The sequence below is a fragment of the Symphalangus syndactylus genome, chromosome 3, assembly GCF_028878055.3.
Source record: "Symphalangus syndactylus isolate Jambi chromosome 3, NHGRI_mSymSyn1-v2.1_pri, whole genome shotgun sequence".
Lineage (NCBI taxonomy): Eukaryota > Metazoa > Chordata > Mammalia > Primates > Hylobatidae > Symphalangus > Symphalangus syndactylus.
The window spans coordinates 108,833,401-108,860,910 of NC_072425.2; the positions used below are offsets into that span (position 1 = coordinate 108,833,401).

At 40.3% G+C, this 27,510-nt stretch overlaps 1 protein-coding gene across 3 annotated transcripts; it reads left to right on the forward strand.

Moving 5' to 3' along the window:
• Nucleotides 1-4,893: 4,893 nt before the first annotated feature.
• CYP51A1 (cytochrome P450 family 51 subfamily A member 1) lies at nt 4,894-27,463 on the forward strand. Of its 3 annotated transcripts, XM_063636395.1 has the most exons (11): nt 5,428-5,553; nt 6,909-7,018; nt 7,880-7,978; nt 11,000-11,176; nt 12,414-12,540; nt 13,924-14,098; nt 16,497-16,616; nt 17,035-17,230; nt 22,055-22,150; nt 23,465-23,633; nt 26,885-27,463. In XM_063636395.1, the coding sequence occupies exons 2-11, from the start codon at nt 6,947-6,949 to the stop codon at nt 27,061-27,063; spliced, it is 1,410 nt and encodes a 469-aa protein (XP_063492465.1). In that variant the 5' UTR covers nt 5,428-5,553; nt 6,909-6,946; the 3' UTR covers nt 27,064-27,463. The 3 variants fall into 3 exon arrangements, with proteins under 3 accessions (XP_055128728.1, XP_055128729.1, XP_063492465.1); XM_055272753.2 differs by lacking the exon at nt 6,909-7,018 and having other exon boundaries at nt 4,894-5,553; XM_055272754.2 differs by lacking the exons at nt 5,428-5,553; nt 6,909-7,018 and adding an exon at nt 4,896-5,116.
• The last annotated feature ends 47 nt before the right edge of the window (nt 27,464-27,510 follow it).

The window sequence follows — 27,510 nt, forward strand, 5'->3', positions numbered from 1 at the left end:
AATATCCTAGCCCATAGACTCACCCAAACCACACTGTACATTCCTACTCCTCTCCTGGTGATGCACCTGCCTTGGCCTCCCAAAGTGCTGGGATTAAAGGCATGAGCCGCCACGCCCAACCCATTCTGTTAAGAGTAGGAAAATCTGTGTAGATTTATCTGCGCTTAGGGAAATGTTTGTCTTCCCTTACCTGAATTTGCATTGTCCCAGCACTGAAAAATGTTTGTCCTTGGAGAGTGTGTGTGTGCTTGGCTCAGTAAGTTACCAGAAAACTATAAGAAGAATGAAGATGAGCATTTTCTTTGCATACTGTTGTAGAGACTTGAGGGACCTAGACTTGAGGTGCCAAATGGGACAATTTTCCTGAACCACCTCCTACGGAAAAAATCAGATTTATTATGTTTTGCATAATTGTGTCTTATGAATTGCTCTGCTGGTGAAAGGTAGAGTTGGGGTTTGGTGTTGTGGGGTGGGCTGTGGATGCCAGAGGTAGACCAATCCCTGTGGGTAGGCATTAGTTTTCCTAAAAGGGAATGGGATTTTTTTTTTTTTTTAATGGTGAGGGATTAAACAAAGCCCATTCACTGAGGAGCAGCAGAGAGGTAAACTTCAGACAGGACAACTGCTCTGCTCTGTGTCTATGAAGGGAACCTGAAACCGCCTTTGCAAAATTATGACTGAGACAGTGAAAGAGATTTAACTTAACCAACTCCATCTTGCTTATTTTTTTATTTTTATTGAGATAGAGTCTTATTCTGTTGCCCAGGCTGGAGTGCACTGGTGCTACCTTGGCTCACTGCAACCTCTGCCTCCCAGGTTCAAGCGATTCTCCTGCCTCAGCCTCCTCAGTAGCTGGGATTACAGGCGCCCACCACCATGCCTGGCTAATTTTTGTATTTTTAGAAGAGATGGGGTTTCCCCATGTTGGCCAGGCTGGTTTCAAACTCCTGACCTCAGATGATCCACCCACCTCAGCCTCCCAAAATGTTGAGATTACAGGCGTGAGCCACCATGCCCAGCCAGACTCCATCTTGCTTCTAACCTCCAAGCTGTCTTTGTTCATTCCTGGGTGTAGGCTAAACGAACTTTGGGAGAAACTAACTTAGTTTGTAGTTTACAGTTTAAATAAAGACGTTAACAGCCCTTCCTCAAAACAGGCCCCCTTCTTGCCTGGGAACTATACTAACATTAGCCACAGGATTAAAAATTATGATTTAGGAGTCATGCAGCTGGAGGCTGTAAGATTCTGACCCTCCCTAAACTGCTCTTAAGATCAGTGTTTGAGATATTTTGCAGACCCTGCACTTGATGGATCAGCTGGCACCACCGACTAATAAACTGGCTTATCTGATCTTGTGGCCTCCACTCAGGAACTGACAGAGGGCAAGAAGACAGCTTCAACTCCCTATGATTTCATCCCTGACCCGTCACCACACCTGGCTCACTGGCTACCCCCCCACCCCCACCCACCAAGTTATCCCTAAAAACTCTGCTCTCCGAATGCTCAGGGAGACTGATTTGAGTAATAATAAAACTCCAGTCTCCCGCACAGCTGGCTCTGCATGAATTACTTTATTGCAATTCCCCTGCCTTGATGAATCGGCTCTGTCTAGGCAGCGGGCAAGGTGAACCCCTTGGGTGGTTACATTAGGACTTTTTTTTTTTTTTTTTTTTTGAGACGGAGTCTCGCTCTGTCACCCAGGCTGGAGTGCAGTGGCGCGATCTCGGCTCACTGCTAGCTCCGCCTCCCGGGTTCACGCCATTCTCCTGCCTCAGCCTCTCTGAGTAGCTGGGACTACAGGTGCCCGCCACCACGCCCGGCTAATTTTTTGTATTTTTAGTAGAGACGGGGTTTCACCGTGGTCTCGATCTCTTGACCTCGTGATCCGCCCGCCTCGGCCTCCCAAAGTGCTGGGATTACAAGCGTGAGCCACCGCACCCGGCCTATATTAGGACTTAAAATAATAAATTATTAAGAACCCTAGAGAGTCATTTTTTAATGGATTATATCTATCAATACTTACAGTATTACAAATTAAATGAAAATATAAATTTATTGAAAATAACAATTATTTACATAAATAATGTCATTTCATGAATATAGCTATATTTTCTTTTTTCTTTTTTGAGACGGAGTCTTGCTCTGTTGCTCAGGCTGGAGTGCAGTGGCACAATCTCGGCTCACTGCAACCTCCACCACTTGAGTTCAAGCGATTCTGCCTCAGCCTCCTGAGTAGCTGGGATTACAGGCACGCGCCACCACGCCTGGCTAATTTTTGTATTTTTAGTAGAGATGGGGTTTCACCATGTTGGTCAGGCTGGTCTCAAACTCCTGAACTTGTGATCTACCCACCAGGGCCTCCCAAAGTGGTGGGATTACAGGAGTGAGCCACCGCACCTGGCCTATAGCTATATTTTCAAAAATAAAAGATTAGTGAGAAGAATGGCATAGTTTTAGATTTTTGTAAATCTCTTTTACACCTGGCTTAATAGACGACTGTTGAGTTTTTTTTTTTTTTTTTTTTGAGACAGCGTCTCACTCTGTTGCCCCGGCTAGAGTACAGTGGTGTGATCTTGGCTCACTGCAATCTCTGCCTCCTGGGTTCAAGTGATTCTCCTGCTTCAGCCTCCTGAGTAGCTGGGCTACAGGCATGCGCCACCACGCCTGGCTAATTTTTGTATTTATAGTAGAGATGGGGTTTCACCATATTGGCCAGGCTGGTCTCAAACTCCTGACCTCGTGATCTGCCCACCTCAGCCTCCCAAAGTGCTGGGATTACAGGCGTGAGCCACCACGCCCAGCTCTTTTTTTTTTTTTTTTAATTTTTTATTTCCATAGGGTTTTAGGAAACGTGGTATTTGGTTACATGAGTAAGTTCTTTAGTGGTGATCTGTGAGATTTTGGTGCAACCATCGCCGAGTAGTATACACTGAACCCAATTTGTAGTCTTTTATCCCTCACCCCCTTCCACCCTTTCCCTGAGTCCCCATAGTCCATTGTGCCATTCTTATGCCTTTGCATCCTCATAGCTTAGCTCCCACTTATGAGTGAGAACATATGATATTTTGTTTTCCATTCCTGAGTTACTTCACTTAGAATAATAGTCTTCAGTCCCATCCAGGTTGCTGAAAATGCCATTAATTCATTCCTTTTTGTGACCATGTAGCATTCCATTCCATATATAAATATATATATATATATTTATATATATCACAGTTTCTTCTTGTTTTTTAAGACAGAGTTTTGCTCTTGTTGCCCAGGCTAGAGTACAGTGACGCGATCTCAGCTCACTGCAACCTTTGCCTCCCGGGTTCAAGCGATTCTCCTGCCTCGGCCTCCCGAATAGCTGGGATTAAAGGCGTCTGCCACCACACCCGGCTAATATTTTGAATTTTTAGTAGAGACGAGGTTTCATCATGTTGGCAAGGCTGGTCTCAAACTCCTGACCTCAGGTGATCCTCCCACCTCGGCCTCCCAAAGTGCAGGGATTACAGGGGTGAGCCATGGCGACTGGCCGGAAGGAAGGGTGAAACTGTTAAGGTGGTAGAATTATAGGATCTGATGACTGATTAGATGAAGCATGGAGAGGGCAACAGTGTGCACAGTGATGCCTTTTCTTCACAGGCATTATAGGAGGGACAGGTTGGTAGGAGGAGGCAACGGGTTTAGTTTTGGATTTGCTGACCGGGGATGAGTGTTAGCTCTCTAGGTAGAGGTGTTCCGCAGGCAACTGGTGTTGCGGGACAAATCATAGACGGGAGAGACCGAGCTGAGTTCAGGAGAGCCTTTATTATTAAGGTGATCACCGGCTCAGTTGGACTAGGGTCCAGAAAGTCTGAGCCCCGAACAAAGGGATCAATCACCTTTTAAGCAGTTTGTGGTGGGAGTTACGTGTTGCACGAAGCATACTTGCAGAAGCAAGAACAAAGGCAGTTAATTACTCTTAACATTTGTTACACCACCTGTCTTACATCCTTGGGAATACATGCTTTTGTAACACTTGCTAATCAGTTTTGTGACTTTACAGCAGCGCTAGGGAGGGAAGCAAGATCTCGCTGTGCTTCAAGGAATGTGAAACGATGGAACACAGATAAGCCTCTCCGTGCATAGAGGAGAAATAAGCAGTTAATATAATCTTAACCCAGGCCTCGGGTAGGGGAGGTGCTATATTACATTCTACCTCAAAGGAAAAGAATATACTTCTTGATTAATATACTTATAAAATTCATTAATTTCCCTTTCACTGGATATTCCTACTAATTCCCCCAGGGCCTTGCAGTTTTGTCTCATTCGCTGCTCTATCCCCTAGCTTAGCACAAAACCTAGTTCTTAACATTGATTAAATAAATGAATCCGGTCAGGTACTCCCGTGGGTGATCTGGAAGGAGTTAAATTTGGTAGTCATGGGAGACGCTTCTGTGAAGCCATAGGAGCGAAGGTTGATTGTGGCAGCAGGACTGAACTCAGCTTCAGAATCTTTCTGGCCGCTAAACCTTCAGACTAAGTGGCGTCCTTGGGGAATGCTGCCTCAAATGGCTCGCGACGTCCTACAACATCTACATTTATTTTGGAAAACCTGTTTTCGTAAAACCTAGCATACTTAATCACCAACATTTGTTAACTTCATGGTGGCATATTAATACCTGTCAGGTTGATTTTAGTTGGAGTGGGACGGGGCTGACCTCACCGTCCCACCCCTCGGTATGAGGCCGGCGTCTTCACGACCTCGCTTTTCACAACCCCAGTCCCCGAGGGCTTATTTGGGGCTGTCGGAGTCCCCAGGACGTGGCCCCGGAGCAGGGTGAGGTGCCACAGTTCGAGGTGCCCCAGTACCCCGCGCCCGGACAGGGGGCGGTGCTCACGCCCTAGGCCCCGCTGACGCGATGTAGGCCGAGATCACCTCAGGCGCTCGCGGTGCAATCACAGAGCGCGCCGTCGCCGCTAGAGCTCACCCTGAGATCCCTCCGCTCAGCGCCTTCAACGCCGTGTCCCGGCACCCCGCACCCGGGCACACAAAAACGGGTCGCCCGCGATTCTCAAGGATTGATCGCCTCTTCAGCTAAGTTCTCTTCTGGCCCCGTACCACTGTGCCACAGGCGCAGCCCGCTTCCTCAGGTGCCCTATCCCGCGCAAGAAGACCACGGCTTCACAGAGTGTTTTTTAAGGGGCGTGGCCAGCGGAACATCCCGCCCCATTCTGTGACGCACGGGGTGGTGCGCGCGGGACCCGAGGGGTGGGGCTGTGTTTAGTAGGAGACCTGGGGGCCGGGGCCGCCTGCAGAGGACCATCTGCCAGCTTCTCTCGCTCCGTCGATTAGGACCGGTGGCGACCTCGGCCTTCAGTGTCTCCGACAGAGTGAAATGGCGGCTGCGGCCGGGATGATGCTGGTGGGCTTGCTGCAGGCGGGTGGGTCGGTGCTGGGCCAGGCGATGGAGAAGGTGACAGGTGGCAACCTCTTGTCTATGCTGCTGATCGCCTGCGCCTTCACCCTCAGCCTGGTTTACCTGTTCCGTCTCGCCGCCGGCCACCTGGTCCAGCTGCCCGCACGGGCGGTACGTACATTCTTTAGGGTCCGAGTGGGGCGCGCGCTGCAGCTGAGGCGGCAGAAGGGCTGGCGTGGGCGGCTCCGTAGCCCGGACCGGCTCAGTGCTCTGGCTGGATGGCAAGGGCGGGGGGACTGCGGCCATGCTTGGCGTGGCTTTGGTGGCAGGCGCGCTGGGGGCTGGAGTAGTGGCTGCGGCGGCGGCACTGCTGCTGGTGGCGCTGGCTGTAGCACCCGCCGTTGCCTTGTGCTGGGGGGCGGTGCTGGCCTCCCCGGCTGTGTATCTGATCCTGGACGGGGTCGTGGTTGCGGCATTTGTGGTTGTAGCGATGGCTGTACTGACCGCGGCAGTGGTGCCCCTAGTGGCGGTGGCTGGATTGGCGGCTGTGGGTTTGAACGACCCGGTGGTCGTTGGGATCCTTGCTGGGGGTCCTGATGGAGATGCTGTTGGCAGCTGGCCCGTCATCCTGGAGGCTGCCCTGTCTGGTTCAGGGTTCTGTGGGCTGTAGCAGTGCCTCTAATGGCGGTTTATACCCATATTAAGGAGGATGTGTAGAGTGTGGTAGTGGGAGTGGCTGGAGTGTGGTAAGGGCCTTCCTCTGATGCTAATAATGTAACAGTTTCTCGACCGGGAGCGGTGGCTCACGCCTGTAATCCCAGCACTTCGGGAGGTCGAAGCGGGCCAGTCACCTGAGGTCAGGAGTTCCAGACCAGCCTGACCAACATGGAGAAACCCCATCTCTACTAAAATACAAAAAACAAAACAAAACAAAAATTAGCTGGGTGTAGTGGTGCACGCCTGTAGTCCCAGCTGCATGGGAAGCTGAGGCCCGAGAATCTCTTGAACCTAGGAGGCGGAGGTTGCAGTAAGCCGAGATCGCGCCACTGGACCCCAGCCTGGGCGACAGTGAGACTCCGTGTCAAAAAAAAAAAAAAAAAGGAAAAGTCATTTTCTTCAATTTAACAGCCTTATTAACGTAGCTTTTAATCTCCCAAATGTTATTTGATGGCTGTGCCCTTTACAGTCAGCAATAAGTAGCTTTTGAAAACTACCCTTTTACTGACAATGCAATGTACAAACTTTTGACCAAGTAGCTTTTAAAATAATTTTTGTTTGAACCATACCAGGCATAAGACAGTTATTTATTTATTTACTTTTTTCCTACACATGGGATTTTTAAGGAAATGATATTTGTCTCTGGGAAGACAAAGTTACTTTTAGTGTTTAAAGATAGTTCTATTAGCTAAGGAGTACTGTGAGGTTGTGGTGCTCCTTTCTATTTGAGACCACCAGAGAATTGAGGAGTATTACCCTTTTTCATTATTTTGTTTGATTTTCAGGATATTTAATGTTGTAATCTGCAGGTCTCATTTTGTGGCATCTGAAGAAACTTTTATGAAGAATGCTAGAGTTCTTGTTAGAGCTGATCTACTCTCTTAAAAACTCTAAAATCAGTGGCTCTGCTTCACTTGCGGTGAGAGAAGCATGAGATTGATTGTTTACTGAGAAATAAATATAGCTTCTTAAACATTTCCCTTCTTTCTATACCACAAGTTACTGCTTGTCTTTTTCTCTACCTTCTTTAAGCAAGCATCTAGAACTAAAATTGTGAGTAGTAGTAGAAGTAAGTAGTGAAGAAACAATATAGTGGGCCCTCTGGGGACACGAATTCCACATTTGGGAATTCAACCAAGTGTAGATCTAAAATACCTGGGGAAAAAAAACCCAATGCAAAATAACACAACAATAAGAAATAATACAAATAAAAAAACATAGTTTAATAACAATTTACATAGCCTTTACATTGTATTGGGTATTGTAAGTAATATAGAAATGGTTTAAGGTATATGAGAGGATGTACATAGGTTATACGCAAATACCTTGCCATTTTATATAAGGGACTTGAGGATCCCTGGATACAAATCTGTGAGGGGGTCCTGGGGCCAGTCCCCCACAAATGCCAAGGGACAAGTGTAGTTTGACCTTTTTGGTTTTTTACTACTAATGGTTAGAAAAGTTGCCTGGAGACGCCAATAATAATTGGACATATTCTGAACAGTGTCCATCATTTAAATTTACAGTGCCTTAGTGTTTATCTGGTCGTTTATCTTATACCGTGTTTTGAGTTTCTGTTCTTTTCTACAATAGCTACCCTCTTAAGGTATTTGCAATTTGGCTGTTCTCAAGTTACTTCTGATGCTTCCTGTTTTTTTTGGTAACTTTTTTTTTTGAAGTCTTAATAGCTATTTTGTTTAATTGTTTGGTCATGAAGCGAAACTGGGTTTCTCTCTTGAAATGAAACGAGAACTGAATTTATTATTTTTTTCTCTTGTAGAAAAGTCCTCCATACATTTTCTCCCCAATTCCATTCCTTGGGCATGCCATAGCATTTGGGAAAAGTCCAATTGAATTTTTAGAAAATGCATATGAGAAGGTAAGTCTTCCAAATAATTAGAGGAAAAAAAAAAACTAGAGAAGTGCTTTTTAAACTTTTTTTAAAAAGTGGCAGAACATTTAAAAACATTGTAATCATATACATAACCTCAGTATAGGAAACAAAATGGAAACTGCTCTGGTTTAAGAGATGATGTCTTATAGATATCTATCCTTTTAGCTTTTCCCATGTCCTGGGGTCGTCTTTGAGACACCATTGAGGAAACCTGTAGTTCTGGCAACTATGGTTTAAAAGCCACTGTTCTGAGTTTTCTATTCACTTATTGTCACTAAAATTGATATTAATTAACCCTCATTTTTCTTTACCATGCATCTGTGGGGTTTTCTAACCTGCTCTATACATCTTATGTGATTTCACTGTCCACTTGAATGACCCAAATGACACCATAGCTACTCAATTCTTTGCCCGTCTTCTCTCTAATGAGCTTCCCTGTGCCAGTTAACCCATTTACTTCACAGTCTCACTTTGGACTTGTCACTCTTAACTGTTTAACTTCCACGATATTTATTTAGATATCCTATTCGTAGACTATACCGTCTCCTGGTTTGCTTGTGCAACTCCTTAAATTATAACTATTCTTTGACCTCATTGGATCTTGCATTCCATTTACTTTCTCCTGAGCCATCAGCCTTCATTCTTCACTTTCCTTTTTCCACTTTGGGTCCATGGCATGTCTCTTCTGTTACACTCTTGGCAATACAGTACTTTAAATTTCCTTGACCCTGCATCTTTTCATTGTGTTCAGCTGGCAGAAGTCACCCTTGGAGGCAGCCAGTTATTGTCCTCTTCTGCACCAGATTAGTTTCTTCCTGATTTTATGATGGCCTACCTTAATGATATTTGAACACTGCTCCACAGTCCTATTATGTTCTTGTGATTGGGCCTACTTTTCTGCTCATCACAGTGACTAATTCAAACTTTCACTTTTCTTTTTTTTTTTTTTTTTTTTGAGACGGAGTCTCGCTCTGTCGCCCAGGCTGGAGTGCAGTGGCACAATCTCGGCTCACTGCAAGCTCCGCCTCCCGGGTTCACGCCATTCTCCTGCCTCAGCCTCTCCGAGTAGCTGGGACTACAGATGCCCGCCACCACGCCCGGCTAATTTTTTGTATTTTCAGTAGAGACGGGGTTTCACCGTGGTCTCGATCTCCTGACCTCGTGATCCTCCCGCCTCGGCCTCCCAAAGTGCAGGGATTACAAGCGTGAGCCACCGTGCCCGGCCCAAACTTTCACTTTTCTAAACTTCTGAATCTTTCTACCTCTCCATCAAAGCAGATGATTTTTTCTCCTGTTTAGGAGACAATGATTAAAAACACTGATTTAGGAGACAATTATTAAAAACCATTCAAAGAAAACTTCTTCATTTTCTCAATTTCAAATATGCAAACCTACTTGTATTTATATAGTAATCCTATTCTCTTTTCTTCCTATCATAGTAATAATTATAAAACACTTACTTTATGCCAGTACTTAGTGCTTTACAAAGATCATCTCACTGAAGCTCCACAAAAACCCTTTCAGGTATATTTGTTTTATAGATGACAAAACTGAGAAGCAGAGAGGATATATAATTTCTTCTTGGACTCACTGCTAGACAGTGGCCAAGCCAGGATTTACACATGGTCTGATTTCTGAGCCTATACTTTTATTAATGATAACAATAATGGAAAACAAGTCATTAAGATGCTAAGTAAGCCAAGGTACTCTTCTCTGCCCTGTATATAAAATTTGGCAGCAGCTTTGTGAAGAACTGCTATTATTATTATTACCATTTTACAAGCGAGAGAAACGAAACACAGAGAGGTTAAGTTCTCTGACTATAGGACCAAAGTCATACAGCAAATAGGTGGAGGAGCTGGGATTTGAACACAGACAGTCTGGCTCACTGTGTTCTACCACTTTGATTTTATTACAACTATACTTTGCCTCTTATCGGGGGCTGAACTCTCCATCCCTCTTTTGTCTCAGGAACTTTTTACTTTTATTTGTTTTCTCAGTGTATTGTTGATTTCTTTTTCAATGGCATCTTTCCTTTTTCTCTGAAAAATTCTTGTCACCCATTTAAAAACTTCCTTAAAATGGCTTATGAGGCTCTGTATGGTCTAGTGCTGCCTAATGCTCAACTCTCATCTCCTCCTTTCTCTTTCTCTTACCTTTAGGGCCTTTGTGTGTTTAGCTACCAAACTAACTCCTCATTCTTCTGGTCTCAACCCAGTTGTCTTTTCCTCTGTTAGGTCTCCCTTTTTTAGATTCTCTCATCACAGAGTTGCTTTCCTTTCTGTAATACTTGTCACATTTGCAGTTTTATATTTGTTAATGTGATTATTTGATTAATTTGTATTTTTTCCAATAGACTAAGCTTGGTGAGTTGGGACAGTATTTTTTTTTCATGATTATACCCCTAGAGTCTAGTCTTCAATAATAACCAGAAAACTGCAAGGGAAAGCATTTAACATCTAACCAAATTAATATAAAATAAAAAATGAAGTCATTTAGTGTAGGTGAGATAGTGCTAAAATAGATAAATAAACTTGTAGTGTCTTCACATAACAGGTACTATAGAAAAGGTCAAATTCTTTGGCTAGTCTTGTAAAATTTGTTTTTAACCAAAGGGGGAAGAAGTCTATATTTTCAGAGGTGTTCATCACAGAATTAGCTGTAATAACTAAAGAAAACCCTGACATATCACCCATATGTCCAATAATGAAAGAATAGTCAGTAAATTAACATCGTGATGTTTATATAGACAATAGAAAATATTGTCAATATAAACTGAAAAAAGCATAATCAGTTATATTTATACTACATTTGCAACTAAATGAACATAATTATAAATTTGGACAAAGACAGTAAGGAGGAGTATGGCAAGATGAAAAGAATTGCTTTAAGGTTTATATATGTTTTTATTTTTTCAATAATGCATTGTTTTCTGATTTTAAAAAGTTACTGTCTTAGTGTTGCATATTTTTTGTAACATCGCTATATGTACTTTTCTCTTTTTAGTATGGACCTGTATTTAGTTTTACCATGGTAGGCAAGACATTTACTTACCTTCTGGGGAGTGATGCTGCTGCACTGCTTTTTAATAGTAAAAATGAAGACCTGAATGCAGAAGATGTCTACAGTCGCCTGACAACACCTGTGTTTGGGAAGGGAGTTGCATACGATGTGCCTAATCCAGTAGGTGACACTGTTACTATGAATAAAGACAAATCTATACCTCAGTAGTTATAGCTAATAGTGAGACATTATACATTTAAAATGTAGAAACAGCCAGGTATGGTGGCTCATGCCTGTAATCCCAGCACTTTGGGAGTCCAAGGTGGGTGGATCACTTGAGGTCAGGAGTTCGAGACCAGCCTGGCCAACATGGCGAAACCCTGTCTCTACTAAAAATACAAAAACAGCTGGGTGGGGCTGGTGGTGCACACCTGTAATCCCAGCTACTTGGGAGGCTGAGGCATGAGAATCGCTTGAACCCGGGAGATGGAGGTTGCAGTGAGCCGAGATCACAACACTGCACTTTAGCCTTGGCAACAGAGTGAGACTCTGTCTCAAAAACAGAAACAAAAAACCACACGCACACACACACACACACACACACACACACACACAAAGAAACCAACCAAACAAAAAAAATGTAATAAAATATAGAACCAGTTTATTCCTTGGTTCAAAAGTCTGAAGAATCATGAGAAGTAAGGCCGTGGATAACTGATAAGTAATGGGTATTTAGTTTTATATTTGCTGTCATGGCTAAACAATATTAAAGGGCTTCTTGTACAAATAATAGAATCAATGATAACTTAGCATATTGGGATTTAATTTGAAAGGGTTATAAGACAATCCTGTTACTTCATCAAAAGGACTTCCTACCTACCCATTCCTCCCTGAAATTCTAACATAAGAGCTGTTTAGAGATTGCTGACTTTAGAAGTCCTCTTTTAATGCAACTACTTCAGGTGTGGGATACATCTATGTGTATGTTTTACCCTCAAAAGCCAAATACGAAATTGTTTTAAGTTGATATAGAACACAAATCAGACAATTGGCCCCAATGCTTGGTATGGGCTCTGGCTGTGAATGTAACACACATTAGCCAGTACCCTAGTATAGCAGTTAAGAGTTAACATTAAATCTTGTTTCTAGTGATGGGGAATGAGGGAATGAATGGCTCTCCTTAAGACCAAAAAAGAGGGCCCTGGAAAATCCCTCTGCTCAGATATATCTATTCATTTAGACTCTATTCATTTAGAGTCAGATAGATCTATTCATTTAGACTCTTAAAATGTAAATGCCCAAAGGGTTAAAACCATTAGTTGTGTTAGTGTTACATAGTTATAATAACCTAAATGGATTTTACGATAAAACAAAAATGTGTTTTAATGCTGTATTGCCTTTTTAAATTTTTTTGAAGGTTTTCTTGGAGCAGAAGAAAATGTTAAAAAGTGGCCTTAACATAGCCCACTTTAAACAGCATGTTTCTATAATTGAAAAAGAAACAAAGGAATACTTTGAGAGTTGGGGAGAAAGTGGAGAAAAAAGTAAGCAAAATGTTTGATGTTTGTCCTAACATTTCTACTTCTCTGTGAATAGAAAAGTAGAGTATATATGTGTGTAGTATATAAAAAACAAATTACAGTGTATGTAAAACTGCCTTGGATTTATGGGAGGGTTATGTAATGGTTGCCATAAAGTTGTAACTGAGAATCCAGTTTTTATGCTGGGCTGCAAGTTAAGTATTGCCTTCAGAAGCAATTGCTGTGCCCATAGTAGGAAGCAACATCTGCCCACAGGGCAGCAGGACCCAGGGCAGCAGGTCACTATATTCTGGGTCTGGCCTTTGGCCTCTGTAAGAGGTCCAGAATCTTTGTTTTTGGTATACTTAAGTTGATATGATATATTTTCTAACCATACAAGAAACTGATATATAAATTAGAATGCCAGTGTAATAATGCATGTGAGACATGTAATTACAGCACCAAGAAATCCAGAATATTTACTGATGATTCTTTTTATTGACAAATATAATTGGAAAGCCAAATGATCATTGGAAGTTCATTTAGTGAACGTGGAATTAACAGGAAATTAATTGGATAATTTTTATTAGTTGAGTGCCATCAAATTATGCTTGCCTGGTGCATTTGTCTCCAGTGTTGGGATATACTAATTGGTGATTATAGTTTTCTTTTATATATGGCCAGTAATTCCATTTTGTCCCTGATCTTCCTACTTTTAACCTGGGAAATAATCTGATCTTTGGCTACTATTCCTTGGGAAGTACCTTATTATTGTCATATGCACTATAAATAACCTTTTTTCTGCTTTTGTTATTGTGACCTGGAAATCAAATAACCACATTTATTCTTTTCTTTTTTTTTTTTTTGAGACGGAGTCTTGCTCTTTCGCCCAGGCTGGAGTGCAGTGGCGCAATCTCGGCTCACTGCAAGCTCCGCGTCCCGGGTTCACGCCATTCTCCTGCCTCAGCCTCTCCGAGTAGCTGGGACTACAGGCGCCCGCCACCACGCCCGGCTAATTTTTTGTATTTTTTAGTAGAGACGGGGTTTCACCGTAGTCTCGATCTCTTGACCTTGTGATCCGCCCTCCTCGGCCTCCCAAAGTGCTGGGATTACAAGCGTGAGCCACCACGCCCGGCCCACATTTATTCTTTTCATGATGAAGTGCTCATGAGTGGGGTTTTGAGATGTGTTTCTGGGATCTGTTTTGGCTGTTCAGAGGGACAGGGTACTTCCCATTGTTTGGTTTATTGCCCCTCTTTCTTTGTTGTTGTACATAGTCACATGTCTGTCTACAGACTTTTTTCGATGATATGAATAGGATCTTGTTTGTTTGAGTTCTGTTTTTAATTCTCAATTTTCTTTCACTTTTTGGAAATAGTAATGAGAATAATCTTTTTTTCTCCCTAGATGTGTTTGAAGCTCTTTCTGAGCTCATAATTTTAACAGCTAGCCATTGTTTGCATGGAAAGGAAATCAGAAGTCAACTCAATGAAAAGGTAGCACAGCTGTATGCAGATTTGGATGGAGGTTTCAGCCATGCAGCCTGGCTCTTACCAGGTTGGCTGCCTTTGCCTAGTTTCAGGTATGGATAAAGAAGATATTACACTTGGTTATTTAACTTTGTATAATTATTGTAGTGTTGGTATGCTTTGCCTTAACAAAGATAAAAATTAAACAAGTAAAACATACAAAATGGGTAAGATTATGAATCCCCTTTCTTCTATAAGAATTCAAGACAAATTTTCTTTATATAGTGAGCTCATTTAAAGTAAGTTTCAGTTTATTAAAAAGGTGATTTGTTGTCTGTCTAGTTTAATATTTTATTTATGTTTTTGTTTTTGAGATGGAGTCTTGCTCTGTTGCCCCAGCTGTAGTGCAGTGGTGTGATCTCGGTTCACTGCAGTCTCTGCCTCCTGTGTTCAAGCAATTCTCCTGCCTCATCCTCCTGAGTAGCTGGGACTACAGGCACGTGCCACCATGCCCAACTAATTTTTGTATTTTTAGTAGAGACAGGGTTTCATCATGTTGGCCAGGCTGGTTTCGAACTCCTGACCTCAGGTGATCCACCTGCCTCAGCCTCTCAAAATGTTAGGATTACAGGCATGAGCCACTGAGCCCGGCCTAGTTTAAAAGCTTGCTTACCTCACGTATTCCTTATCCTCAGGAAAGTCTCTGAACTATACCTAAAAGTGATATAGCTCTTCTCTAGCACTAGTTTGAAATCTTTGGTGGCTTTTTATTGTATTGTGAAGTTTCTTTGTTTTGAATATTTGTGCCTTTATTTAATTTTCTGTTTCTTAAGGACAAGGACTGCCTCTGATATAAAGAAATATTGCTCTTAGGACTTGATCTATAGCTTAGTGCTTTGTGTTTTGTGTATTAGTAGGCTTTTTATACTTTTGTTGATTTATTTGTGTTTAGGTGACAGATGGGGAGGAGATAGATTGCTAGTCCCTTTTCTTCTATTTCTGCCCCCTCTATCTAGTTATAGATTAGAAGAGGGGTGGGAGTAAAAGGAAGAGCCAGGAGAGATTCCCTAAAGTTCTCTGGAACTCATCATACCTTATATTTGCAAGGAGCTTTGCAGTTTCAAAATGTTTTAATATATCTTATATTAGAACACCCAGCACAGCCCTGGACCCATAGTGGGTTCTCTATAAATGTGCATTTTTTTTTTTTTTTTTTTTTTTGAGACGGAGTCTCGCTCTCTCGCCCAGGCTGGAGTGCAGTGGTGTGATCTTGGCTCACTGCAAGCTCTGCCTCCCAGGTTCACGCCATTCTCCTGCCTCAGCCTCCCAAGTAGCTGGGACTACAGACACCCACCACCACGCCTGGCTAATTGTTTTGTACTTTTAGTAGAGGTGGCGTTTCACTGTGTTAGCCAGGATGGTCTTGATCTCCCGACCTTGTGATCTCCCCGCCTCGGCCTCCCAAAGTGCTGGGATTACAGGCGTGAGCCACTGTGCCTGGCCCATAAATGTGCATTTCTACCTGCCTGTTTCTACCTGCTCTGTCTCTTGGATGAAGTCAGAGCTTGCTATGTTAGGCCCTTCACATTCTGGCCCAGTCTTTCTTTTTTCTACTCATACCAACTAATTTAACCAGATTATTCAATTCACTTTCTTAAACAGGCCTATGTTTTCCTGGTTTGACTGTATTCATACAGTTAAGCCCCAACATCTTCTCTTCTGTACACATGGTTTCAGTTGATCCTCAATAACAGATTAACAGTATTGTAAATGAAACAGGGTAGGAGTTTTTATTAGAAGGCTTGATTTAAGAGGGGGCTTGGGAGTCAGATTGCCTAGTTTTAAATTCCAGCTCCAATGTTTGCTTTCTGTGTGATCTTATGCAGCTAGCTATAACTTGAGGTTAATAGTATGTATCTCACAGGAAGATAAAAGTGAGTAATTCATGTAAACCACTTAATATGGTACCTGGTACATAGTGAACATACTATTTAAAGGTGAAGTTTAGGAGTTGAAGCTTGTTTTCTGAATCTGCTAGTATTTTCACCCCCTACAAAAAACTATTGTATTAGAAAGCGAAAAGTAGAATCAGATTCCATAGACGAACCAGAGTGACTCTTCTGCTTTAAGACTTGATTTGGTATTAAAATTGGAATTTTATGTTAATTTAAAAGAGTATTCTACTTTCTGTTGAACTAGAAAATACTTCTAAAGGAATTTCTTGCTTGTTTTAGGCCTTTAGTTTGAACACAGGTAATGTGTTAAGAATCTGGGATATAGATGTTAAATAAAGCACAGTTCTTGCCCTTAGGGACTATGGACATTTTTAACAATGTAAGATTTTCATGACTTCCAGCATGTTCCTGTTTCTGATTTTTTTGTCAATTATTTTAGAGTCATTAAAGTTGGTTAAATAAGATGCTTTATGCTCGGTCCTGGTTCTCAAAATGAATTTGATCCTAGAAGGTTATTTCTTTATTTAAGAAAATCATCTTCATCTTTTAATTACAGACGCAGAGACAGAGCTCATCGGGAAATCAAGGATATTTTCTATAAGGCAATCCAGAAACGCAGACAGTCTCAAGAAAAAATTGATGACATTCTCCAAACTTTACTAGATGCTACATACAAGTAAGAGCTATTCAGATAACATATTAAGCTGAAGCAGGAAATTACACATTAAAACACAGTTAAATAATATTTCCAGTTAAAAAACAGTGATGCTGGCAAAATAAGTTGGTAGCTGTGATCTTTGGACTTTTTAAATTGTTGAGACATAAACTATTGGCATCTTGTGTCTTACTGTAATCCCAGTAACTGGATATGGTAAAAGTTTGCTAATGAACTGTAATGGAGTCTTTTGTAATCAAAATCGTTTTGTGCTGGTCTGTCTCTTCCCTAAGAGAAAAAAAACTCTTGACTTGTGATAGTCAAATATAAGAGACTATTATACCTGAAAAATGTATTCATTATGACACTTTATTTAAAGGTTGCGGCATGAAATGTATCTGCCAAAATGTTAAATTTGTGTGTTTGGTTCATTCCTTAGGGATGGGCGTCCTTTGACTGATGATGAAGTAGCAGGGATGCTTATTGGATTACTCTTGGCAGGGCAGCATACATCCTCAACTACTAGTGCTTGGATGGGCTTCTTTTTGGCCAGAGACAAAACACTTCAAGAAAAATGTTATTTAGAACAGAAAACAGTCTGTGGAGAGAATCTGCCTCCTTTAACTTATGACCAGGTTTGTTGGATTTTTCAGTTTCATTGCTGCCTTATGACTTTGAGGATCTGTGGCTTGTTTTTAAAAGGGACAATTTGAGATTTTCTATATACTATAGCTTAAATTGATCAGCTTCTCTATTTTTAGCAATTCCCTATAACCTTACCTAAAATATCTTAATGTTATTGCTTCTTGCCATTAAGCTTTATCAGATATGTTTTGGGTTGATGGCTTAGAGATCCTTGGGGATGTTTCTTTGGTACTTACTTCCTCTGCTTCAAAGTCTGGCTTCTGTACGTAGAGCATATTATATGCAGGTTGTGTGTCTTGTGAAGTGTAGAAGCCTCTGAGTTACTTAGAATTCTATATGTCCAGAGTGGCCTGTGCATGAGCAGAGACTTCTAAAAGTAGTAGTAGTAGTAATGAGGACTAGACATTTACAAATACTACATGCATCTTGCTGGGTGGAAAGGAAGAGAGGACAACTCACTGCACAACCTGACATTCCATCTTGGAAGCAAACCTTGGTGATATCATCTTCCTGTTATCTTTTGTGTTTTTGGTCCTATATTAATATGGCACATTACACTGATTTTCAGATGTTAATTGTATTCGTGGGATAAATCCTACTTTGTCATGGTACATAGTTGTTTTTATATGTTACTGCATATAAACTTGCTGGTGTTTTGTTGAGGATTTTTGCGTCTATATTCATAAGGGATATTGATCTCTAGTTTCACTGTGATGTCTTTGGCTGGTTTTGATATCAGGATCATACTGATCTCATAGAATGAATTTGGAAGTATTCTTTTTTTCTTCTAATTTTTGGAAGAGTTTGTGGATGATTGGTGTTAATCCTTTTTTACATATTTGCGAAAATTCAACAGTGAAATCATCTAGATCTGTGCTTTTCTTTCTGGGAAGACTTTACTTACTAATTCAATTTATTTGTTACAGGTTTATTCAGATTCCATTTCTTCTTATGTCAGTTTCAGTAGTTTATATCTCTCTAGGAATTTGTCCATTTCATCTAGGTTACCTAATTTGTTGGCATGCAATTGTTCATAGTATTCTCATAGTTCTTTTTATTTCTGTAAGCTCAGTAGTGATGTCTCAACACTCATTCTTGTTTTTAGTAACTTTTAAAATAACAGCTAACTGATACATTTACATAGCATAAACCCATCCATTTAAAATGTACACTTTGTGGTTTTTAGCATATTAAGAGTTGGGAAACCATCATCATAATTTAATTTTAGAACATTTACATCACTCCCAAAAGAGAGCTGGTATCCATTAGCAGTCATGCTTCATTCTCCCTGACCGCTGCCCCTGGCAACCATTAATTTCCTTTTGCCTCTATGAGTTTGCCTATTCTGGATATTTCATATAAATGGGATCATACAATATGTAGTCTTTTGTGACTAGCTTGTTTCACTTAGCATGTTATCAGGGTTCATCCATGTTGTAGCATGTATCAGTACTTCAGTCTTTGTTATCACCAATAATATTCCATTATATGGATATACCACATTTTGTTTATCTGTTCATCAGTTGATGGACATTTGAGTTGTTTCCACCTTTTAAACTATTATGAATAATGCCGCTCTAAACATTTGTGTACTGATTTTATGTGGACATGTGTTTTCAATTTTGGGGGGTCATACCTAGGAGTAGAATTGCTGGGTCATAAGGTAACTTAGAAGAACTGCCAGACTGTTTTTAAAAGTGGCTGCACCACTTTCAAATCTCACTAAACAGTATATATTGGTCCTGACTGCACCCCCTCACCAAACTTGTTACTTGATTTTTTTATTATAATAGGTGTGAAGTGGTACTTTTTTTTTTTTTTTTTTTTTGAGACAGAGTCTTGGTGCGATGCCCAGGCTCGAGTGCAATGGTGCAACCTTGGCTCACTGCAATCTCAGCTTCCCGGGTTCAAGCTATTCTCCTGCCTCAGCCTCCCAAGTAGCTGGATACACACCACCACGCCTGGCTAATTTTTTTATTTTTGGTAGAGACGAGGTTGCACCATATTGGCCAGGCTGGTCTCAAACTGCTGACCTCAAGTCATCTGCCCACCTTGGCCTCCCAAAGTGCTGGGATTACAGGTGTGAGCCACCGTGCCCAGTTGGTATTTTGTTTTGATTTTGCATTTCGCTGGTGACTAGTGATGTTGAGTGTCTTATGATGTGTTCTTTGGCTTTGGTATATCTTCTTTGGAGAAATGTCTGCTCACATCCTGTTCCCATTTTTAAAATGAGTTGTCTTTTTATTATTGAGTTGTAAGAGTTCATCTATTTTTTTTTTTTAATGTGCTTTTGGTGTCAGAGAAACCAATGCCTAATCAAAGTGTATGAAGATTTATTTCTGTGTATTCTTCTTAGTGTTTTGTAGTTTCATATCTTACATTTAGGTGTTTGATCCATTTTGAATTAATTTGTGTATATGGTGTGAGGTCATCATTTTTTTGCATGTGTTTATCCAGTTGTCCCACACTGTTTGTTGAAAAGACTATTTTTTCCATGTTGAATTGTCTTTGTAAAAAAATCTGTTATAGCCAGACGCAGTGGCACGTGCCTGTATTCTCAGCTACTGAGAAGCTGAGATGGGAAGGTCGCTTGAGCTCAGGACTTGGGGTCCAGCCTGGGCAACATAGCAAAACCCTGTCTCTGAAAAAATAAATACATTTTAAAAAGCCTCTTGACCATGAATTTAAGGCTTTATTTCTGGACTCAGTTCTATTCCATTGATATGTTTAGTCTGATGCCATTACGGTAGTTTTGTAATAAGTTTTGAATTCGGGAGTGTGAGTCCTCTGACTTTGTCCTTTTCAAGGCTGTTTATCTACTTCTAGTCCCTTTAGTTTCCATATGACTTTTGGGGTCTGTGTGTCAATTTCTGCAAAGAAGCTAGCTGAGATTTTTGACAATGATTGCATTGTATCACCATATTAATTTGGGAGCACAATTTTAGTCTTTAAATCTATGAACATGGGATGTCTTTCTGTTATTTTAGTTCTTTAATTTCTTTCAACAATGTTTTATAGTTTTTGGTGCACAATGTTTAAACTTCTCTTGTTAAATGTATTCTTAAGTATTTTGTTATTATTATTTTTTGATGTTATTCTTTCTTCTGCCAGTTCAAATCGGCTGTTGATCCCCTCGGGTGAATTTTTCATTTCAGTTCTCATACTTCTCAGTTCTTGGATTTCTATTTGGTTCTCTAAAAAAATAATATATTGATATTCTCGCCGGGCGCGGTGGCTCACGCTTGTAATCCCAGCACTTTGGGAGGCCGAGGCGGGCGGATCATGAGGTCAGGAGATCGAGACCACGGTGAAACCCCGTCTCTACTAAAAATACAAAAAAATTAGCCGGGCGTGGTGGCGGGCGCCTGTAGTCCCAGCTACTCGGAGAGGCTGAGGCAGGAGAATGGCGTGAACCCGGGAGGTGAAGCTTGCAGTGAGCCGAGATCGCGCCACTGCACTCCAGCCTGGGTGACAGAGCGAGACTCCGTCTCAAAAAAAAAAAAAAAAAAAAAAAAAAATATATTGATATTCTCCATTTTACTAGAGATAGCTAGGCATATTTTACTGTAGTTCTTCGAACCTATTTATAATAGCTGATTTAAATTCATTATCTAGTAAGTCCAATGTCTGGGCTTCTTCATGGATAGTTTCTATTAAACTGCTTGCTTTTTCTATGTACTGGCCATACTTTCCTGTTTTGGTGTGTTTTTTGTAATTTTTTTTTGTTGAAAACTGTACATTTAAAATAATGTGGCAACTGTGGAAATCAGATGCCCTCCTCTCTAGGTCTATTGTTGCTGGCTTTTTGTTGTTGTTGTTGCTGCTGCTGTTTGTTTACTGTCTTTCCTAGATTAATTATGTCATTCCTTGTTCAGTGAGGTCACTGAAATCTCTGCTTGCTTACTTTAGTGGGCATCTAATATTTGGACAGAGATTTACTGAAGTGCTTTGAACAGCCAGTCTCCTAGCTTTTGCTGAAAGGCTCTGTGTGTGTGTGTTAGGGGATGTTATTAACACTCCAACAGGGAGTTACAAGTCTGCCTTTGCTACCTGTGTGTACAGGTCAGCCAGAGGTAGAAGATTACAGCCTCTTAGATCTTACCTGGGCATATGCATGGTCTTATATATATGTGTGGCCTTCAAGATTCTCTTATGTTGGAACTTTTCAAAGTCTCCTGTGGACATCTTACTCCCCAGTTTTCCCGTTTAAACTTCTTGTTCTGTCTCTTAGCACCAACTAATATCACCATCTCAGGTGCCTTCAGTGTTAAACAATGTTTGCTAATTATTTTTGGAAAATTTGCTCTGGCTCCTCTAATAGTTATTAGGCTTCTGGCTTTCACAGCTGCTATAGTTGTCATGCTGTTGGTTTCCGGGGCTACCATGGATTTGGGGAGAGGAAGATGAAAGAAATACAACTTACACTACCACAAAGCTTACTCTTCTTACCAAGATTCAGATTTCTTTTTCTTGAATTAACTCTCCTTAGATTGTTGCAAGCCTTTGGTTAATCTTCCAGAATTTTGAAAAAGTTGACATTGAGATTGTTGCTACTGTTTTCATTTTTTAGAGGAGTGAATTTTTGTAGGTTCTTACTTCATTCTTCAGGGCGATCGTCTCTTTCTGTTACCCTTGCCCTCCTTTTTCACCATGGACAGTGGTAGAGCATGATAACCCCAGCCACCCTGAACCAGTTACCTCTGTACTTTTAGCTGGAATGCAACCAGTCTTGTACTAACTAAGAGGTTAAACTAATTTTTTTTACTGTTGAAGTATGTTATTTATAACAATCAGGAAATGCTTTCTCATTTTAGCTCAAGGATCTAAATTTACTTGATCGCTGTATAAAAGAAACATTAAGACTTAGACCTCCTATAATGATCATGATGAGAATGGCCAGAACTCCTCAGGTGAGTATCTTGGCTACATCTTCCCCTCTATACCCCCAGTTTTTATTTATCAAAAAGAAGAAATAGCTGGGTGTGGTGGTTCACACCTGTAATCTCAACACTTTGGGAGGCTGAGGTAGGAGGATCACTTGAGGCCAGAATTTGAGACCAGCCTGGGCAACATAGTGAGACTGACCTCATCTCTACAAAATTTTTTCTAAAAATTAGCTGGCCATAATGGCACATGCCTATGGTCCCAGCTGCTTGGGAGGCTGATGTGGGTAGATTGCTTGAGCCTGGGAGGTTGAAACTGCAGTAATCCATGATCACACCACTGCATTGCTGCCTGGGCAACAGAGCAAGACCCTGTCTCAAAAAAAAAAAAAAGAAAGAAAAAGAAAAGAGGAAGTAGAGTAGCATAAAAGAGATTTTTTTTAAATTAAAAAAGTAGAATACTCACTTCTACCTAATCTTCAGTTTTATATATTCTGAAAACATATTTTTACCTAATTGTAGATAGTATACATACTAATCTTTTTTTTTTTTTTTTTTTTGAGACAGCGTTTCGCTCTTGTTGCCCAGGCTGGAGTGTAATGGCGCAATCTCAGCTCACCGCAACTTCTGCCTCCCGGGTTCAAGCAATTCTCCTGCCTCAGCCTCCTGAGTAGCTGGGATTACCAGGGGCATGTCACCACGCCTGGCTAATTTTTTGTATTTTTAGTAGAGACGGGGTTTATCCATGTTGGTCAGGCTGATCTCGAACTCCCGACCTCAGGTGATCCACCCGCCTTGGCCTCCCAAAGTGCTGGGATTACAGGCGTGAGCCACCGCGCCCGGCCTACATGCTAATCTTTAATGCTAATCATGCTCTGCATTTTTCTTTAACAATTGGGGTTTTAAAAATCAAAGTACATATTTTTCTTGGTTTTAAAAATAACATTTTGTTGTAAAAAATTGTTAATATGAAGTGTACAAATTGATAGTGAAAGCCTCTCTGAAATTCCAATCCTACCTCCAAGGCATTATGGGTTTGATTTGTGTACTGTGTACTTCCAACCCAACGCTGGCTCACTGGAAATCATCTTGAGTTAAAATAATTTTTAGTTGGCCTATTATCTAGCCAGTTTTTAAATATATGTACAGATGGTTCTTGATTTCTGGTGATTCAACTTACAATTTTGTGACTTTATGATGGATTTATCAGGATGTAAACCTATCATAAGTCAAGGAGCATCTGAGTATCCCACGTGTATTCGTGCTTTATTACACAATTATCTGATTATTTGGCAGCACATTTTAAAATTCTCTAATGAAATGTGTGGCTTTTGTTTATAGACTGTGGCAGGGTATACCATTCCTCCAGGACATCAGGTGTGTGTTTCTCCCACTGTCAATCAAAGACTTAAAGACTCATGGGTAGAACGCCTGGACTTTAATCCTGATCGCTACTTACAGGATAACCCAGCATCAGGGGAAAAGTTTGCCTATGTGCCATTTGGAGCTGGTAAGATGATTATATTTTAGATTGGAAATGTTTGTTCTGATAACATATTTGTCTCTGTCAAAATATTCCGAATTGTGTTTACAAATTATCTCTCCCTTTTCTCATAGGGACATTTTTGCAAACTTTTTTAGGAGAAGAATCTTTATAAGTTGGAGAAAAATATTTCCTTTGTACTAAATGGAATTGTTCCATAAACTCTTACATAATGCTTCACTACTTCCCAACCTGTCTGGTTTTATTAGGTCTAATTTTTATAGAACATCCTTGTTTTCCCTTACAATAGTATTTAAAGCTCTTTGTGGATTCTCTTTTAAAGAACCATTGGAGTCAGCACACCATTCAGGGAATTAATTTAGGTTAAATATCATAACAGATTACTAGCATTTCACAAAAAAGCAAAGGCAGTCTTTTAAAATTAAAGCTTTTCTGGATTGTTAGTCAACATTTTTGCTCTCTGTGAATATCCTTATGAGAAAATGTTCTTTAAATTTGGGCAGTTCTTTGTAGGCTTGCAAATTTCATTTCCAGTAAGATCCTAAAATAATTTATCTATACCCTTGTTTCTCCAGTAATTTCTCTGTCCATTGGTTCTCTGTACTGATTAAACTATATTCTGTGACTTTAGTCTTTCCAAAGGGATCATTTAAATGACAGATGACTTGTCATTGGTCACACTTTTTCCACATATAAAGGAAAGTATAAAGTCCTTTGGGAACTTCAGATCTTAACTTTATGTAATAAATTTAATACTGTGGTGTATAACACAATATATAAAAGAATCATAGTTTTTTTTTTTGAGAGAGTCTTGCTCTGTCACCCAGTCTGGAGTGCAGTGGCACAATCTCTCAGCTCACTGCAACCTCCACCTCTGGGTTCAAGTAATTCTCGTGCCTTAGCCTCCTGAGTAGCTGGGATTACAGGTACTCAGCCTCCTGAGTAGCTGGGATTACAGGTACAGGTACACGCTCAGCTAATTTTTGTACTTTTAGTAGAGACTGGGTTTTGCCATGGTGGCCAGGCTGGTCTGGAATTCCAGGCCTGAAGCGATTTGCCCACCTCGGCCTCCCACAGTGCTGGGATTACAGGTGTGAGCCATGCCACCTGGCCAAAGAATCAGATTGTTAACAGATGGGAAGAGCATTAGTTCTGTAGCCCAAATTCTGCCCCAAAGAGGAATCGTTTCTAAACTAGTAATTATCTGGTTTCCACTTGAACTTTACTAGAAATAGGTTGTGGGTTGTTCAGTTACCTTTTATGATAGCTCATTCCATGTTTGGACAGCTGTCATTTTTAGAGCCTTATGTTAAAGCTGAAATCCGTTTCCTTTTAACATCCCATTTATAGTTGGTCCTAACCATAGTCTCTGAACTTAATATTGTATGAGGTATTTGAGTACAGATATAATGTCTCAATCTTTTTTCAATCTTTGTGTTAGTTTCCTAGGGCTTCTGTAACTAACTACCACAATATGGGTGGCTTAAAACAATAGAAATTTATTCTCTCAGTTTTGGAGGCTGGAAGTGTGAAATCAAGGTATTGGCAGGACCGTGCTCCTCCTTAAGGTTCTACGGGAGAATCCTTCCTTGCATCTTCCTAGCTTCTCGTGGCTCTTGGCAACCCTTGGCTTGTAACTACATCGTTCCAATTACTACCCCTGTCTTCAACAGGCTTTCTTCTTGTTCATGTCTCTGTATCTTAACATGGCATTCTTATAAGGACACCAGTCTATTGGATCTAAGGCCTACCCTAAGTCAGGGTCATCTCATCTTAAATGATTGCATATATAAAGATCCTATTTCCCAATTAAGATCACATTGTAAGGTTCTGGATGGACTTGAATTTGTGGGGGGATAGATGATCTTACGTTAATCTTGTTAAATATCACGTTACATGTCTCTAATTTCTTTACCCATTCTTTTACCTCGTAATTGTGCTGTTTATTTATGTTGGTGCATATAGTTCATTCATTTTCATATTACATTTTGTGAATCATCAGAATTTATCTACTCTTATGTTGATTCAGTTAGGATACTTCTTGCTTGTTGCGATTAAGTCCTTTGACTATTCTTCCTGTAAGCCAAGCTTCTCTTTAGTTGTTATATTTGAAATATGGACCAATTTGTAAATGCTCATCTTAAATGTCACCCCTAGAAATAAGTACAGTTATGGGCCAAGCAAGCACTGTGCTAAGCACTGTCAGTTTAGGTTTTTTCTTTTGATGAAAAATCTTGAAATGAAATGCCCAAATCTTAGGTCAACATTCACTGAGTTTTGACAAATGAATAACCTTTAGTTTAGTCTGATTTATCAATCTTTTAAATGGTTATTGCTTTCTGGCCCTGTCTTAAAATTTTTGCTTAGCCCCTGAGTCATGAAGATATTCTCCTCTTCTTCTCTACTGAAATTAATGCTGTTAGCATCATGGTTTGTGACTCTTCTTGAATTAATATTTGATTATGGTGTGACATAGGAGTTGAATTTCATTTTTCCCCCATGTAATATCTAGTTATTCCTGGACCTTATGTTGAAAAGACTTCCTCACTGGCTTGCTTTGGTGTCTTTATTGATAATCAAATAACCATAAAAATATTCTGTTCGAGGCTCTCTGCTCTGTTCCATTGATCTATTTGTTGATCCTTACCTAGTACCACTCTGTTTTACCTTTAGTCTTGAAGTCAGATTTGAAATCAGTTTTATGTCCTCCAACTCAGTTCTTTTTCCAAGATTGCTTTGGATATCCTAGGTCCTTTGCATTTTTATATGCATCTTAGAATCAGCTTCTCAGTTTCTACATAGGTGCGACTTTTTAGTATATGTATTATTTTGGGTTCAGTAAATCTCATTTTCTTCCATAATCATTTATAATGACATTTGAGGTTTTGACTGGAAGGTTTTCATATTGACTTTTAACTAGGGCTTTCTTGGGACAAACAGAATATTCTACTATATTCCCAAACTAGATTACCATCTTATGATTCAAACTTTCCACATATTTAACCCAGATATATATTTTCAGAAAAATTGGAAAAGTTATGTGGTTAGTCAAGTACTGTTTTCCTAAAATGTGATATTGAAAATCTCCTGGAATTTTTAATAATTCACATTGTTTTATGTGAAAAGAATGTCATCTTTTTATTATACTATCTGTACATTTGCTGTTCATCTAAAAATGTAGATAAAAAATATCACCCCAGGCTAAAAAGGATGAGAAAGAAGTTAAACTGATTCTTATAACTTTTTTTTTTTTTTAGGGCGTCATCGTTGTATTGGGGAAAATTTTGCCTATGTTCAAATTAAGACAATTTGGTCCACTATGCTTCGTTTATATGAATTTGATCTCATTGATGGATACTTTCCCACTGTGAATTATACAACTATGATTCACACCCCTGAAAACCCAGTTATCCGTTACAAACGAAGATCAAAATGAAAAAGGTTGCAAGGAACTAATATATGTGATCATCACTGCAAACCACAAAGGCATTCGAAGAGAATGAAGTGTACAAAACAACTCTTGTAGTGTAGTTTTTTTGTGTGTAATTCTAAAAGCCAGTTTATGATTTAGTATTTTGTTAATTGAATGGTTCTCTCAAATATAATAGCATTTGAAACATTTTCTAATAGTTATGATACTTATGCTTTCAGGAAGTTCATTAGTAAACAGTTGTTCAGGGGGGGATCTAGGTAATTGGCAGATTCTAAATAATATAATTTCCAGGTAGTAATTTTAAGAGTACTCATTGCTCTTGCCAAATAAGTTCAGGGTATTCAAATCTTGGACTAGTCCTGCAAGGTATAAAGAATAAAAATCCCAGTGAGATACTTGGAAACCACAGGCTATTATTTATCTGGGCAATTATTGTGTGTGTGAGGATGG

What these genes read in the sequence shown, in the direction of transcription:
- CYP51A1 (XM_055272753.2), top strand. Translation starts at nt 5,362, where the DNA reads ATGGCGGCTGCGGCCGGGATGATGCTGGTGGGCTTGCTGCAGGCGGGT. An exon ending in TCCAGCTGCCCGCACGGGCG is followed by an intron (nt 5,554 to 7,879) that starts GTACGTACATTC and finishes TTTCTCTTGTAG; the next exon opens with AAAAGTCCTCCATACATTTT. An exon ending in TAGAAAATGCATATGAGAAG is followed by an intron (nt 7,979 to 10,999) that starts GTAAGTCTTCCA and finishes TTCTCTTTTTAG; the next exon opens with TATGGACCTGTATTTAGTTT.